Source organism: Engystomops pustulosus, chromosome 3, assembly GCF_040894005.1.
Source record: "Engystomops pustulosus chromosome 3, aEngPut4.maternal, whole genome shotgun sequence".
NCBI lineage: Eukaryota > Metazoa > Chordata > Amphibia > Anura > Leptodactylidae > Engystomops > Engystomops pustulosus.
Window position 1 is genome coordinate 110576090 of NC_092413.1, and position 16645 is coordinate 110592734.

The 16645-nt window shown below is 37.3% G+C and overlaps 1 protein-coding gene across 5 annotated transcripts in view; it reads left to right on the forward strand.

Annotated features, from left to right (window-relative positions):
* The window catches only part of AK9 (adenylate kinase 9), a 106367-nt gene extending 90343 nt beyond the window's left edge, over positions 1-16024 (forward strand). For 4 of the 5 annotated variants that reach the window (XM_072141799.1, XM_072141798.1, XM_072141797.1 and 1 more), the window contains 9 exons: positions 182-383; positions 2968-3114; positions 3480-3700; positions 7189-7385; positions 8671-8840; positions 8953-9051; positions 11963-12065; positions 14126-14240; positions 15251-16024. In XM_072141799.1, coding sequence (XP_071997900.1) covers positions 182-383; positions 2968-3114; positions 3480-3700; positions 7189-7385; positions 8671-8840; positions 8953-9051; positions 11963-12065; positions 14126-14240; positions 15251-15453 — 1457 coding nt within the window. In that variant the 3' untranslated portion in view covers positions 15454-16024. Of the gene's footprint in view, positions 1-181; positions 384-2967; positions 3115-3479; positions 3701-6516; positions 6645-7188; positions 7386-8670; positions 8841-8952; positions 9052-11962; positions 12066-14125; positions 14241-15250 lie in introns of those variants that run through there. The other variant, XM_072141801.1, reaches the window with a different exon arrangement.
* Positions 16025-16645: the final 621 nt, after the last annotated feature.

A 16645-nucleotide genomic window follows, 5' to 3' on the forward strand; every position in this document is an offset into this window, starting at 1 on the left:
AGGCAGCACATGTTCAAGTTCTAAATGTGTCCATTGGCTGGCTAAGTGAGATACCAACAATCATGGACTGCTGGTATTACAGTGTGGTCTATCATGTTTAATGCCATTGTGTATTGTATTCCATGAGCACACTTACATTTACTACACACTCAATTTGTATATATTTTCTATTATGTTTCAGTTGCCAAGATTTTTACACAGCTGTATGGATTACAGCATCTTTCCTTAGGACATGCCATACGTTCTGTGCTAGAGAATCAGCCTTACACTGAACTTGCCTCAGACATAAAGGGTCATCTTAAGAAGGGATTAGTTGTACCTGATGATCTGGCAATAAGGTGTTTAGAAATAGCTATGATGGACCTCAGATGCAATACCATAGGGTAAGTAAAATTGTGTTCCTAACAGAAACATATTAACTCACTTATCTGTTCATAATTTATAAGTTCATGATAATAATGTACGTTACATAGTATTAGTCTTTTCATGCTAGAGAACTTGTCCTTGAACTGTACTGAAAATTGTACTGTTATGTATGTATCCATGCAAAAAGTACAATGCTCAAATTACTGTAAAATTTGTGAAAATTAGTGACTGAAATGTTAATGCAAAGACCCAATCTGTAATGCTGAAAGCATGGGGTTTCTCCAGCTTAAAAAAGAAGGCTTAGAATAACTAATGTAGTTAGTGTCAGAACCAAAATGGTGTGAATCATTGTGGTTGTTTTCTTTTAAATGTTTGAACCCCCTTTTGTCCTTTTTCCTGTTATACTTCCTCCTGACAAACACTTCTTCTTTTACCTCTTCTTTTAGAATCATGGTTTGGGAAATGTACAAATTTTTTGGTGTGGTCCATTCTAAGTCGAGTTATGATCTTTTGTTATAATATTTTAAACCTAAACTGGAGACTTAAAACAAGTTCTTATTGTAACTTGAACAACTACTTTTGAGATTTTTAGCCTTGTGATGGTGACTGTGGAAGTCTTCTCTGGTAGTATGGAGTTTTATAATGGTATTGTGATGAACCTCCACTCCAAGGTCACATCACATCATTACGCTAGAGAGCCTCACAATTTAGTACAAAAAGCCCTATTGCACCTTTACGCTAAATTCTACTCTCTTAGACCGGATTCACATGACCATATGGTGGACGTATATACGTCTGCAAGCTTACAAGCCGTACATACATCCCCCATAGACGGAAAGAGGTCCACAGAGTGGTACAATGCTGCACACGTGTAGCACCGTACCGCTTCATACATGGGAAAAAGATTGCACATATAAAATATCGATTTCCAGAAAAAGGAATTTAAAAAGTCCGGAGGCACAGTTCCACAAAAGCCAAAGTCCTTATACAATCAAAAAATGTCAATGCTCAACTCCACATAAAATGCTTAATTCCAAATGTCAATAGGTAATCTCACCACCTCTTCTTTGGTTAAAAATAAAAGGTCTCCTTGGGATCCTACTTCTTTCTCCGTTCCCATTCACCGGATCAAGGATACAACCCTGTTTCACCTTTGTGCCCAAGGTTCACTGTCGATCCTGTGTTAAGGGATTATGGACAAAATAGTGTAGATCACCATGGTAAAGGGTAAGTAGTTTATTGTGTATACTCACAAAATTAATGATAAAAACGCCTTGGGCAAGGCGTTTGGCTTGTTTTTTAAAAACAAATTTTGATACGCGCGGTTTTATTATTAATTTTGTGAGTATACACAATAAACTACTTACCCTTTACCATGGTGATTTACACTATTTTGTCCCCAACACAGGATCAACAGTAAACCTCGGCCACAAAGGTGAAACGGGGTTGTATCCTTGATCCAGTGAATGGGAACGGATCCCAAGGAGACCTTTTATTTTTAACCAAAGAAGAGGTGGTGAGATTACCTATTGACATTTGGAATTAAACATTTTATGTAGAATTGAGCACTGACATTTTTTGATTGTAAAAGATTGAACATGTCTTATATTTCCCCGTGTGCACGGCCGTGCAGCTCTATGGAGAGGAAGGGGTCACCCCTCCTCCTCTCCAGTGCACCGGACGTATGCCTGCTCAGCTACGACCGGGTGGACATTCTTTTGTGTGAATTCACCCTTAGCCCTGGCATTCACTCAAACCTTTCACTGCCACCATACAAGAATTTTACTTATTCATTTCTAATAAAATGAAAATAGGCACTTGTCTACATAAATTCTGCATCAATTTAAAAATCTAAAATACAGATAATCCAATTAGCTATACGATTACTTAACTATTAATATTGGTATTGCTATCTCCTCAGAAACGTAAGGTCTTTAAAGGACATCTACCACCAGGATCAGGAATTAAACCAAGCACACTGACATATTTATGTGTGTCCCCTCTGGCAGGATCTTCTCTTTTCTTAGCTTCTTATGCCCTGGTTTATACAAAAAAGGCTTTTACAATTATGCAAATCAGCGTGAGGGAAAGCCTTTTTTCCTTAAAAAGAAGGTCATAGGAAGCTTAAAGAAAAGTGGACTGCTAAATGGGGAACACTCCAGTATGGCAGTGTGCTTGGTTTACAGTCCTTGATCCTGGTGGTAAATGTCCTTTATAACAAAGCTGCCACCACATTAACCCCCTCGCCCAAGCCTACAAACAGTATGTCCCCTGGAGGTATTTTTAGCATATTTCTAGGATGCAGCATGAATATGAATATGCGGTGTGAATAAATTGGACAAGGTGCTCTGGTGATGTAGCCGGAGCGCCCCAGGCTAATTAGCTAATTTTCCTAACTCTATATTGCCGCAATCATGGCACATAGAGTTATAATAAAAATGAAATATGAACAACATTAGCAGCATGTTGATTGGTAGGAAGCTTCAATGTCAGAGAAACCACACAGAGCAGTTTTGTGTGGTGAACACCAGTCATTAGTCATTATTACTTATCAGACATGATCAGACGTAATACTGTACAGTAATAACATTTTATTTACAGAGTTGTTATTGATGGATATCCTGCAACAAAGCAACAAGCAGATCTTTTGGAAGCATGCAGCATTATACCAATAAAAATATTTGAGTTAGAACTACCAGTGAAGGAAGTTCTGAAAAGAGGACTACAAGATAGGAAGGATGCAAAAAGGTACCCAAGAAAAATGCTAACTTGATGCAAAATATAGTATATATAAAATTTTGACATAGTCAAATGAGTAAATATATTAGGGAGCAGCTGTCTTAATGTTATATATTAGCTTATTTCTCTATCACTTGCCATAAAAGCATTTATGTAGTATCATATTGGTAACTAATAATCTTATAGTACAAAAGGGAAGGTAACACCGTCATATAGATTAGACTTATTGCTGTGTTTATATGTCTTGAGAGTATTTCATAAATGTCTTCTAGATAGCAAACCACTTGTTATTCAATGATATGTGTTAGAGATTACTTGAAATTATATTTCAGATTCTCATTATTTCTTGTGTTCTCAATAATTTATTTCTACAGTAGACCTTATCCTGTGCATGACAGCGCACAGATATTATCTGTGCGCAACTCAAACTATAAGCAGGAGATTAACCGTATTAAGGACTTTTATTCAACACAACATCAAAATTGGTGTGAAATAGATGCAATGCGCAGCAAGTGGTGGGTTGCAAACAAAATTATTGAAGAAGTCAATAAAAGTATCAGTCAGATACGAACCTATCTGCAGAGGATAAAGGAAGGTAAACATTAATATTTGACTTTATTTGCTGTTTTTTACTTTTGTTTTTTCATTCCTTTAAATAGAATGTTATATAAAAGATGGACTGGAGCAAAGTTCAGTTATCATATTGGCTCATCTATGTCTTCCAACACATAGGCCTGTAAAATACAGAAAGCAAACCCTTTACGTCTGCTGTATGGCTATTTACGTTCTATTAGCATATACTCCATGCAGTTGTCACGTGTGTAGATATCATAACCATGGTCAACTTGAAACGTGTTTTATAAAAGATCATGCCTTGCATATTTTTTACTATTGATACAGTATTTGCCATTCAGAAACCTCCCTTTATCAATAATAAAAAATATTTTTTTAGACGTTACCTAATTTACTCTACATTTATACCTCCACCTAAAAGCTCTTATACTACCCTGATACTTCTTCTTCTCTACTCTATTAAATTTTTGGGGCCCGTACCTAAACCGGGGATACTGCATAATCTGATAGGTGGATTTTAAAAACAACATTTGCATAAAAGAAGTATACATTCTGAAAAAGGGTCCCTTTATAAAAATCTAATTTGAACCAAGTGACATCCCTATTTTTATTTTTTTTATTAGACCATTCAGAAACTTTGCATCTTTAGGTTAACCTGCGGAAGGGTGACAGATTTGACACTGTACATATTTTTAAAATATTTTGGTATAGGTTTGTTACATTTTTTACTTATTAAAAAACTTTAGTGAGAAAAATGCCCATAATGTGTCTGTTAATTCCATAAAGAAAACATTTTAATTACCGTAATAAAACTATCCTATCAAGTTAAACCCTTCCCAAGTATTACCTAAAAGTAAGTCACGCCTTGCCTATGGGTAATTGTAGAGGGCTCACGGGCTGAGCACTATCCATAGCTGGTAAGTGTTTGCTGCATAATGCTGTTATGTCAATCATTCGCCACCGGCAAAGCTACCAGCGGCGTTAAAGAGCCTCGGGTCACACAAAGACCCGAGGCTGACTTGTTTTAGGCTATTTGCACATTATGTGCAAAATCCCCATATACAGCTATACTGTAGACTGACAATATATGGTAGGATCAATCAGACAACCTAGGGGGTTTGAAAAATAGTAAAAATAAATAAATAAAAAATAAATAAAATCACCGGCCTTTCCCTAGAACTGATGTAAAAATCATAAACATATTAGGTATCGCTGCATCCCAAAATGTCTGATCTATCAAAATATATTTTCCCGTAATGGAAAATAGCGGCAAAAATGCTGCTTTTTTGTCATTTTATTAAAATTTTTATATTTTTCAAAAAGTGATCAAAAGACTGTACAGTCCTAAATATGGTAGCATTGAAAATGTCATCAAAATCCCATACCACACACAGCACTATAAACTGAAGTATGAAAAGGTTATTAGCGACAGAAGATGTCAAAATGAAGATTTTTTTTTGTGCAGTAGGTTTTAATTTTTGTAAAAGTATGAAAACATTATAAAACTTATATAAATTTTTTATCCCCATGATCATACCATCCCGAGGAATATAGAAGACATGTCATTTAGGGCACTCAGTAAAGCCGTAAAATCCAAGCCCACAAGAAAATCGTGCAAATGCATTTTTTCACTTGGAATATTACCGCATTTTCTGGACTATAAAATCTTGCTAAAAAGTGCCTGCGTCTTATAGACCGGAGGTCAGGAGGATCCAGCCCTGCCAGACCCTCCTGACCGCTGTAATGGAGATCAGGTGATGCCCTGACACAGAGCTGCACCCAATCTCCCAGAGAGGAGCCTCCGTACTGCTCTAACCGATGTCCTACAGGACCTGCGTTGATGTCAGAATCATGTGACTGATCACATGCTTCTTACATCACCGCAGGTCTCATACTAACATGCTGCCCTGGGACAGGGTAAGAAGAAGGGGAATGGGGGAAGTATGTATGTGTGTGTATGTATAGGTGAGCTGAGTGTGTATGGGTGAGCTGAGTGTGTATGGGTGAGCTGAGTGTGTATGGGTGAGCTGAGTGTGTGTGGGTGAGCTGAGTGTGTATAGGGGAGCTGAGTGTGTATGTGGTCGGATGATGAAGAGCTGAGTGTGTATGTGGATGGATGATGCAAAGATGAGTGTGTATGTGGATGGGTGATGCAGAGCTGAGTGTGTATGTGGATGGATGATGCAGAGATGAGTGTGTATGTGGATGGATGATGCAGAGATGAGTTTGTAAATGTAGTGCTTTAGTGCGACCAACAGGGATATTTTAATTGGTGTAAAATATATTTTTCCTTTTTTTGGAAGCCTAAATCTGGGGTGCGTCTTATAGTAAGAAGCGTCTTATAGTCCGAAAAATACGTTAAATACTTTTACTATGAAGTGCAACTTGTTACACAGAGAACAAGCCCTCATACAGCTCCTTGCGTGGAAAAATAAAAAAGTTATGGATTTTTGAAGGTGGGGAGTGAAAAATGAAAATGCAAAAATTGAAAAGGGTTTGGTCGTTAAGGGGCTAAAATCTCACATGTCATGAAAAACAGTTAAAATTATCATGATATGTAAAACGGTTCTAAAAAATATCCTCATGTAAACAGCAGCAGAACAAAACTGCAAAATTTGTCCAGGACATTTAGATACTAATGACATTTGGTAATGAAAGGGTTAATTCATCACAGACTTTTTAACAGACTTTGCATAAGCCAATAGTACAGGTAAATATAAGGAACTTCTCAATATATTGCATCTTACAAGCTTACGGAGGTGTCAGATAACATAGAAGCTCTATGCAGCGGGAGGGTAGCAGTGAGTCACAGCAGCTGTACCTCCGCTATCATTGCAGATAGAAACTTTGGAGAGGAAAGGGAATGTTTGAAAAAGAATTATACAAGACACAGAACAATGAGCAGAAATAGTGTTACTCCTCAGGTACGCGCACTGGGGAACTGGTTTCTGCAAAGATTTTGAAAGGTAAAGTATGCTTTCTTATTTTGAACATTTTCTTTTCCATAGGAGGGACTATTAACAGTAAGCTGCTCCTGAAGTATCAATTTGTTAAGCCCCAAGTAATAAGCATTAATTGTTGGAGGAACCTAGCAGCAGGTGTTCTGTTTACTATTAACACCAACACAGAGGAATTCATCAATTAACTGTGTCATTTAAATAAATAAATTGGTTGTGTTACACAGGACAGTGCATCATAGGTTCTGCTGTACATGAGATACCCTGCACTGTAGGGTATGGGAAATGGGTAACTTCCATTAGCTTCATTGTTCGTCATTTCCTATGCTTAATGTGTCTTAAATTAGAATAAAAATAAAACAATAATGCTATATATAGCTGAACTGTTTTGCCATCCATGTCGCTGGAATGTAAGTTTTCACTAAGTTTTTCCACTAGTTGTGGCAGTTGAATGTAAGTAATTGTGAAATGTTGTGTTATATTCTTTTGTTAGATTGCTAACAGGTTTTACTTAGGGTTAACCTCACAAAAATTGTGTTTCTGTTTCGAGCAGGTAAAGCAGCTGCTATCGCTGACTTCTGCATCAGTCCTCATGAGCTACTGTCTCGGCTGGGAGAGTTTGGACAATACTGTCCTGTGAGTCTGGCACAAAGGGGGGAGCTTGTCGATTGTTCTGTAACTTCATCCCTACAGTTTGCAGCTGAGTTTAGAGGGCACTACTACAAGATGGCTTCACAAGAGGAGCTTGCTGTAAGTCGGAATCATTCTTGTACATTTTTAGGTATATTGATGGCAATAAGATGACACGAAATAACAGATTTTGATGTATACATTAAATTGTACCTTATGTTATCTATGAAATTACTACATTTATTCATTGATAGTCTACTGATAATGACAATTATAGTAATATAACATCTTTAATGTCCTCATCAGTGGAGTTATACTCCAAAAAATCATAAAAAAACTACTGCGTTTACATATTCTAGAAAGTACAGGCATGTGAGAAGCAGTTTTAGTCATGGAGCAGTAACATTATCCTTATGAAAGAACAATACAATAGTTAACAGCTTATATATTTATTAGAAATAATATATACTGTACTTTAGCTTTACTGATAGATTTACACAATAGTGGACCAATGTGAAGTAAGGGAGTAACCTACAACTTTGAATTATCTGTATTTATATTTCCATGCTTGTAGTGTCAAATTACATTATCAAACACCATGTACAATATGTTCTTTAAGGACATTTAAAAAATGTAATAGTTCTTCATTATTTTGAAGTACTGTTTCATTTTTCATTATTATTAATCCATAAATTGCAGCCATATCTCAATAGTGTCTTAGGCAGATAACGACTTTGCATCCAACCTTTACTGGCATAACTGAGAACTAAGAAAATCTCAAAGGGACTTAGATCACATATAATCTAAACATGTGACCTTGTAGATGAAGCACCCTGTATCAGAGGAAGAATCGGATGAGTTTTCCATTGCATATTCTCTAAACAGTTTTAGAGGACCAAAGCACCGTCAACCTAGGGAAGTAGGAGATGCTGCTTAGTAAAACTGTCTAGAAGAGAATGCTCCAGACCTCAGGTCCACACCCACTAATCCTAGTAATTTGCTAATCTGCATAGAAATCTGAATAAAGATTTCATTGCATTTAGGCCACAGATTTTCTAAAGAAAGGTATACTTTTGTAAGTTGTAGTTTGTAATTTTTGGCATCTTATAACATTTGTACTGCCAAATTGGTGAATGGACAAATGTAAGTTTCTATGTAACAATACTTGTTTTGTACATCTTCTTTTAACACCTTTGTAGACTTCTAGCGGCAACAAAAAAAACTCTGTGAATTTACTACTGTAATATAAAGTGAGAAAGAAGGCTTTTCAATGTACTCTAAAAGTAGTAATTTATCATCTTTTTGGCTACTTATAAATTCATTTACAGTTATTCTTGTAATCTACAATATTTTAATACACATACAGTATGCTAACAGTGACAGCATTATGTTGTATGCTTAACAGGCATTCTTACAAGCTCCAGAGCAGTATGTACCCCCATTAGCACCATGTCCACTTCCCCCATCTGAAATGTTACCTAGGAAGCTGACAGTGGCTGATGTAAAATCAAAGTTCCCCAAAAACGCAGAGATGAAGGGTTACTGTCCCGTAACTTATGTGGATGGGAAAAAATGGTATGTACTTTACTATGTCGTATTCATTAACCAAAGATTATTAATTGGGTAAGTAAGATGGCAGCTTTCTCCACTAATGGCTCACCGATTTCTGGCTATTTGTAATTTATAGTTATGAAGCACTTGTTTCTGGGCACATCGAACATGCTGTGGAGTACAGAGATAAAATCTATATATTTGAAAGTGAAAGAAAGTTACAAAGGTTTATGAAGTAAGTGTACAATGATTCATGTTGGATCAAAGCAATGGTAATAGTTGCATTTCTTGTATTTTAACCCCTTTGTGATCACCCATACCTTTTTTTTTTTTTACATCAGTCACTAAATGCTCTTAGGCGAGTACTGCACGGCTCTCCCATGTTGGGCAGAGTAGTGACTTGGTCCACTGCTCTTACAGTCTAGTTTCACTAATTAGATCCCGCATTTAATGCTGACCAAATGATCTACATGCTTTGTGAGGGAGGGGCTCATCCTATCAGAACCCCTAGAAATGTAGAAAAAAAGTTCAGTATAAATTAGAAGAGGAAGTATCGTCTGGTGGATCGTGATCCTTTTATCCCTGTCCTTACCTGATTGCATTCTGTATGATACAAGTGCAGGTTGTGAGAGACGGACATTCCCTGCAGTGAAGCCTCTCTGTTCTGATTAGACACCATCTTTACCGTTAGAGTTCTATATTTCCTTTTTTCTGTTATTTTTCCCATAATTCCATAATACTGCATCATAAGGGCAGCGAATGACTGTATCATCCTCTGCTGCATATCAATGTAAAGATTTAAAAAACATACAGTAGCTACATTGTGTTATATTCAGGGACTATGATATTAGTATGTGACTCCAATGTATAGGGCCTGTGTGGAACGTTACATATTCTAATACTTGATGCCTGAGAGAATGCATGAAAGAAAGAATGAATATATATTTATATACTATCTCATACGTCCTCTATGGCCCAGGATGAATGAGATACAGTCTGGATTTTTAGGAGCTATAACTTTGGATCTCTGGCACATTCTTTTTTGTATCTGAAAGAGGAGAATTTCTTCTTTCATATTAATTCAAAAATGTGTTTGTAGCTTCCAGGGATCTAGAGATAGTCAGTCACGTTTAAATTGACAATTTCAACCACTTCTATACAGGAGTTTTGAGCAGCTATCATTTAAATACTGATGCGGTGCTGCAGAAAATGAATCTGTAAAGCTGAAGCCCAGGAACTTTCTGATTGCAGAGAAGAAGATTTCTAAAATTCCCTGTACACAGCAGCCTTGGAGCACCCAAGGAAGGCTGAGAACAGCTTGGGAACTAACTATATACATAATTATGTACACATCTCACAGTTCAAGCCGGAACTCGTACATGAGAATGGCAGGGAGGAGAATGGGAAGAAGCACCCCTCGAGCTGCGAGAGGCTTGCATTATTATGCATATGAGGCACTGAGCGCCCAAGCTGTTCTTGGCCTCCCTCACGTACTTTAAGGCTGTCATGTACAGGGATTTTAAAAGTCTTTTTCTCTCCAATCAGAATGTTCCTGGGCATCAGCTTTACAGATTTGTCTTCTGCAGCATCACAGCGGTATGTAAATGATCTCTGCTCAAAACCACTCTATAGCAGTGGTTGATTTCCTTTAAATATATAAATCAGATGGCAGAATAAGGGAGAAGGAGGAAGGTGCACACAGGAGCTTATCACAGCTAACAGCTAAAGTAAATATTGACTTTATATGTAGCTACATTTTAATATTCATGTTATTAACCCTTCCCTGTCCATAACTATCTGAGAGCACACTTGCTGATTCCATGTGACACAATCCTGAATATTTTTATTTTTTACGCAATCTTCCAAATAAAATTTTACTCTTTGAATCATAATTGTATGAAGGTGCCCATGTCTTTAAACTCCTTAAAGGGGTATTCCCACAAAAAAACAAGTTTCTTAAAATGTACTCAGGACAACAAAATAACCAATGCTCTAATTAACTGTTATTCACAAAATTACATGACCCTGTAACTTCTGACTTTAGGGTCAGCTGCCATTTTGGGGTGTCTATCTGTCAGGTGCTTGCTCCTCTATTTTAATCACCATATTGTAGACAGGGGACAGAGCACCGTTACAGTATAATAGGTGTAAGGACTCTAGGTAGGATGAACAATAGTAACAGGGCATGATGTGTTAAATCAGGTCAGTGTTAACCCCTAACACACAGTCCTTCTAATTCCTAGAGATATCTTAACCTAGCCTGTTATGTGTGTCTTATGGGTTTGGCTATAGGAATTGGCAGCCCTAATTTTTTAACAATTTATGAATAAAATGTATTTTGTCTTATTGTCAGTTTCTAATTGGCTGCCATCTTACTTGAGGCTTCACAGAGCTTGTCTGTCTCTCTCTGCTCCCTGCACTCTAGTCCTTCCCCTTGCATTGCAGGACAGAACTCACACTGCTTCACACTCACTGACTTCCTGCCAGCATGTACACAGCGTAAGCAGAACTACAAGCTATAGGCAGATAAGTCTTTATCCAGGGAGGGGTAGACAGGCACATCAGATCTAATAGTATCATTGTATGTAATGGGTATCTCATCATGTCTCATCTCTGATCTGTCCTATCTCTCTTTCTATTTGTCAAATACTAGTTAAATGTTCAGAAGTTAAATTAAAGTGTATATAAACCTTGTACCCTGATAATCTAACCACATTGTCAACACAAAGCACTAGATGAATCATAAAGTGTCTGCTTAGAGAGTCCCCGCCCACAACCTGGAATTTTACACTGACCAACCTAGGGACCAACCTAAAACAGCAATAAAACTGAGTAAAATTAAAGTAAAGGGTTAAAAATTATCTTTATTGTGTAAATATCACTAGGGGATTGTCATTTGAGAATGTTCTTTCATTGGCAAACCCCTTTAATGCAAGTTTGAAAATGGGGTAAGTGTCTACTTTCAGAAAATATATGGTTTGTTGAGGTTTTTTTATAATTCTTTTCTGTTGTAATTTCATTTTTATTTGTACATGTCAAAATTGTAAAACGCAACAACATTTCCCGAAACACCTGGCAGGGAACAGCCTAAAGCAGTGAATGAAATAATGAAACCCCAAATTTTAACGACCTGTTTTTTTCTTCAGACTTCCAGAAAAATATTGGGACCATAAACTTCCATCCAAACTTCCTCCAAAGATGGAGCCAATAATGCTGACATCTCTTCCTTTAACTGGATACCTAGAACAGGTTCATATAAGATGCATCTTAATAAAACAAATTTTACGTACAATTACCAAAATATTTATTTTACACAAAGTATAAGAGATTAGTAGATTAGCATAATCATGGAAACAACATGTACATCAGACACCATCAGGAGTATATGTTAGCACCTCCATCATTTCACAAAAATTCTGACAATTGCGTAGATCTTACCAGGAGCTGTCCTGTGGGTAGCAGTCTTAGAGGAAGAGGTAATGGATCAAAGTCTTGTCAACACAGACTCACACTAGTCCTAGCCTGTGCCCTAATTCCCTGGTTAATTGCTCCTGCCCTGACAATCCCACACGTGACCCAATTCTAGGTGTGCTATCCCTCAATTGTAGTGTGTGTGCATATTCCCAACGTGTTTCATATGTATCAAAACATCATCAGGGGCGATGTTGTGCTTTCGTCTCATTGGTTCTGGCGCATGCACTAGCACTGAAGATGACATATCTGATCACATGTGAAAGTATGGGGAATCTCAAACAGAGATCCGAACACATATCATCATTTAACTGCTGGTTAGTTCTCGGCTTGTGAGCCACTGCTCCAGCCGAATCACAAGTGGCTTTGCGGCTTTCCCATCACATGATACACATGAAACGCATTGGGCATATGCACATACACTACAATTGAAGTATAGTACACTTAGCATAGGGTCACTTGTGGGACTGTCCTTGTCAGGACAGGAGCAATTAACCGGGATATTAGGGAACAGGGTAGGACGAGAGTGAGTCTGTGTTGACGAGACTTTGATCCATTATCACTTCCCCTAAGACTGCTCCCCACAGGCCTGCTCCTGGTAATAGCTACCCAATTATCAGAATTTTTGTAAAATGATGTATGTGATAACAAATACTCCTGATGGTGTTTGATGTACATGTTGGTTCCATTTACCCTATGTATGATGTACAGACGATGAATTGTTTTAGTTTCAACAAAACTTTATTGATCAGGAAGCATAAAGAAGCCTTACAATAGAAACGCCAAAACAAATGCCCCTTGCAGGGAGAAGTATAACTAAGTCTCATCAGATACATAGCCAGCTGCTGTATCAGTTGAACAATAAAGTGTAAGGGAGAAGGGTTGGGAAAGGAGAAGGGGCACACAGGAGGGGAAAGAGAGGGAGAAAGGCTTCCACACGAGATTGGTGTAAGTGTAGTAAGTGAGTGTGATAGAGGATTCATATGATCCATGATCCTCTCAAGGTTGGGGGCGCCCTGTGCAGCAATCCAAGGGTTCCGTATCCCTTCAAACATCTGAAGGGGTTAGTCCTGGCCGCCTCAGTTTGCTCAAACAATATCAGTAGGTTATTTCTATTTTTGACCGCTGTAAAATACAGGTCAGGTGATTTCCATTTCGCTGCTATGTGAATTCTATTTACCAGTACAATTAATTGAATTAGTCGATAGTTTTTGACCCTCGCTGGCTTATCTCCCAGCAAAAAAAACGTGGGGGTCACTGGTGTTGCAGTACCTAATAGTGCCCGAATAAGGGTTTTGACACTGTTCCAGAGAGATGACTATAGTACAATGCCACCAGATATGGGCCATGTCGCCTAGGGCACTACAGCACGATGTATTGTTTTAAGCAGGTATAGTAAAAGTTAAGTTTTGTTGGTCTCCTTTGTAATTAGTTGATTAGTTGTTGCCAAATTAGGCCACTTGGTATGTTTCTTTTTCTCTCAGATCTAGGCTAGTAAATAGAACAGATACTACAGACTTTTATTTTGGAGGACCTGTCACAGGCAACCCATGACTTCCTTGGAATGGGAATTATGTACTTTAACATATTAAAAGAAAAATCTATATTTTATGATGAATTCAAATATTTGCATTTTTTTCTGCTCCATTATACATGGCTTCTTTTGTGTGGTGGCTGTATTGAAAATCCATGTAAGCCTTTGCTGCGTGAGAGTCCAAGGACACCTAAGGATGTTAAATGCCACATTCTGTTGTGGATTTTTCACATATTTTGCACTTAAGAGTACAGCACATGAACATGAAATTAATATTGAATTATGTTTTCACATGTTTGTCTAGGGAGCAGCCACTGCTTTAATAAAAGCATTAAATGATGTGGGATGTCTAAAGCCAAAGTATCCATTTCTAAGCGTAAAACGGTCAGCCCTGCTGTATATTGCATATCACCTAAAAGGTAAGAAAGTTCTAAATATATATATTTGACATAGTTATTTGGCTTTTTAAGGGTATGTATCTCTCCTGAAGTGTCTATTTTATTTAAATAGGTCTTTAAAATCTAAGCTAATATGTAATTAGTTTTTATTTAAAATTCTACTGGCCCTTTAATCCCTTTAAGATGGCCGGCCGCTGGTCACATGTCCACATCACATGGTCTGCTAATACCTGGAGATCATCACTATGTTTGGCTGGTTGCCTGCACTGGGTTCGATGTCATGGAGGGGTGGGGGTCTATCACAGTTAAGGAGCGGGGCCATTATCATAAAGCAGAGAAGCATTAGATATCTGTGCAGACAGGAGAGAAGCAAAGGTGTGTGAAACAGAACAGGACTGGATATGCAGGGGAATGGACAATAGTGATGTCATTTATTGGGGCTGTTGGGACAAGAGTGGTGTATTTACATGGAACTGCATGTTAGGGGCTCGAGGGAGGTTACATGGCACTCCAGCTTAAAACTGGAGGGATAGGAAGGATTGATTTACATCACACTGCATGTTAGGAGCCTGGGGGACAGGGAGGACATATTAACAGTGGACTGCATGTTAAATGACCAGTGAGACAGGAGGGATACATTTATATGGGACTATGGTGGATGGATTCAGAGAGTGCCTTATATGTAGCACTGTATCTTGGGCAGGTAAATTCTTTTTAACTTTGCTTGCTGGTGGATTTGATGGGCTTGTCTCAGATTTGAAAAACATGTCTGCCTCCTTCCATAAACAGGTAATGTATGGTATTGCGGCTCAGCTACATAAATTTTTTCATAGCTGAGCTACAATACCAGTACAAAGTGTAGTCACCTGTAACACTCTTTGTGGAAGAACCTTTTAAGGATTATGTTGTTGACTTATTCAGAACCAGGAATACTGGTAACTTTGTTGGGAGTAAATAAATTTTAGCTTCAACATCATTATTTAGTCTATAACAAGGGCTGTTGTCAATTCAAACAATTCATTGTTTTTTAGCATACAATCCACGGAACTCAGATTTCATTCGGAAGAAATACAAGAAGAAAATGGAGCAATTTCTGGAGTGTTGTGAACTCATTACTTACCTTGGAAACAAGATGACACGCAAATACAAAGCACCTCAAAGGAGGCCTGTTGACTTTGACTATAAAGTGCAGTCATTTTTTTCACTAAGAAATGTGGATCCAACTTGTATTTAACAGAACCTAGCACTTTGTACATTTAAAGGGAACCTCTTACTGACTTATACACCACTAAACTATCAGCAACCTGAGACAGGGTGCCTATTTTAGAGACTGAAGGTGAAGTTTCACTTCAGATCATATTAAAAATAAGAATTTCATATTTTAAACTGCATCAATCTTGTGGTTTTGTGTGCTATAGAAGATACAGAAAGTTAAAGAATTAGGTGGATTGAATCTATATCAGTAGCTTGCCTTCCCAAAAATGTCTTTAATGTCTTTACTGTATCTCCAGTTTTGTATGTCACAGAACATACTGCAGTTTGAAAGATGAGATTCTTCTTTAATATGATAATAATAGCATTGTTCTAGGTGATATATAATATGGACATCTAAAGTGACACCTCTAAGAATGCCTCATCTCAGGCAATAAGGGACTCTCATTTGCATATGATTTTTGAGGTGATTTATTTTAAGGTAAACAGGATTTGACATACAAGAGGCAATGCTATTTCATACTCTACCTGTTAAGTGCTGTAAAAACTTTGACAATTTCTCTTTAAGTAATAAAATATGTGATTAAATACAATATATTTGCCTAGTTCTTATGTTTGTATGTATATTCACTAAAAGTATAGTATAGTTTGCATTACTTTTAACCCCTTAAGGACTAAGCTCATTTTCACCCTTAGGACACAGCTAAATTTTTAAAATCTGCCTGTGTCACGATATGCAGTTATAACTTTGGAACACCTTATCTAACCGAGTTTACTTTCAGACTGTTTTTTCATGACATGTTGTACTTCACATTATTGCTATATTTTAGATGAAATATATTGCACTTATTTGTAAAAAAAAAGACAATTTGGTGAAAATATTAAAGATTTTCCTATTCTTCAGATTAAATGTTATATTCATCATTCAGTTAGTCTAAACGCCCAAATTGGTTGCAAACTAACATTAACTCAATGTCTGCTTTAAGCTGACATCATTTTTTATATGTTAATTTATTTTATTAGGAGGACAATTCATCTTCTTAAGGGTTTTCAGAGTTCTATGTATTAGAAACTCCCCACAAATCACCCAATTTTTAAAACTGCACCTCTCAAAACATCCTTTGGTAAGCGTGTTAACGCGCCCGAATAGTATGGCGCTCGACGAGTAACGGTGCATAGAGAAGGCTCACAGGCTTGATTTTGCATTGCCATCT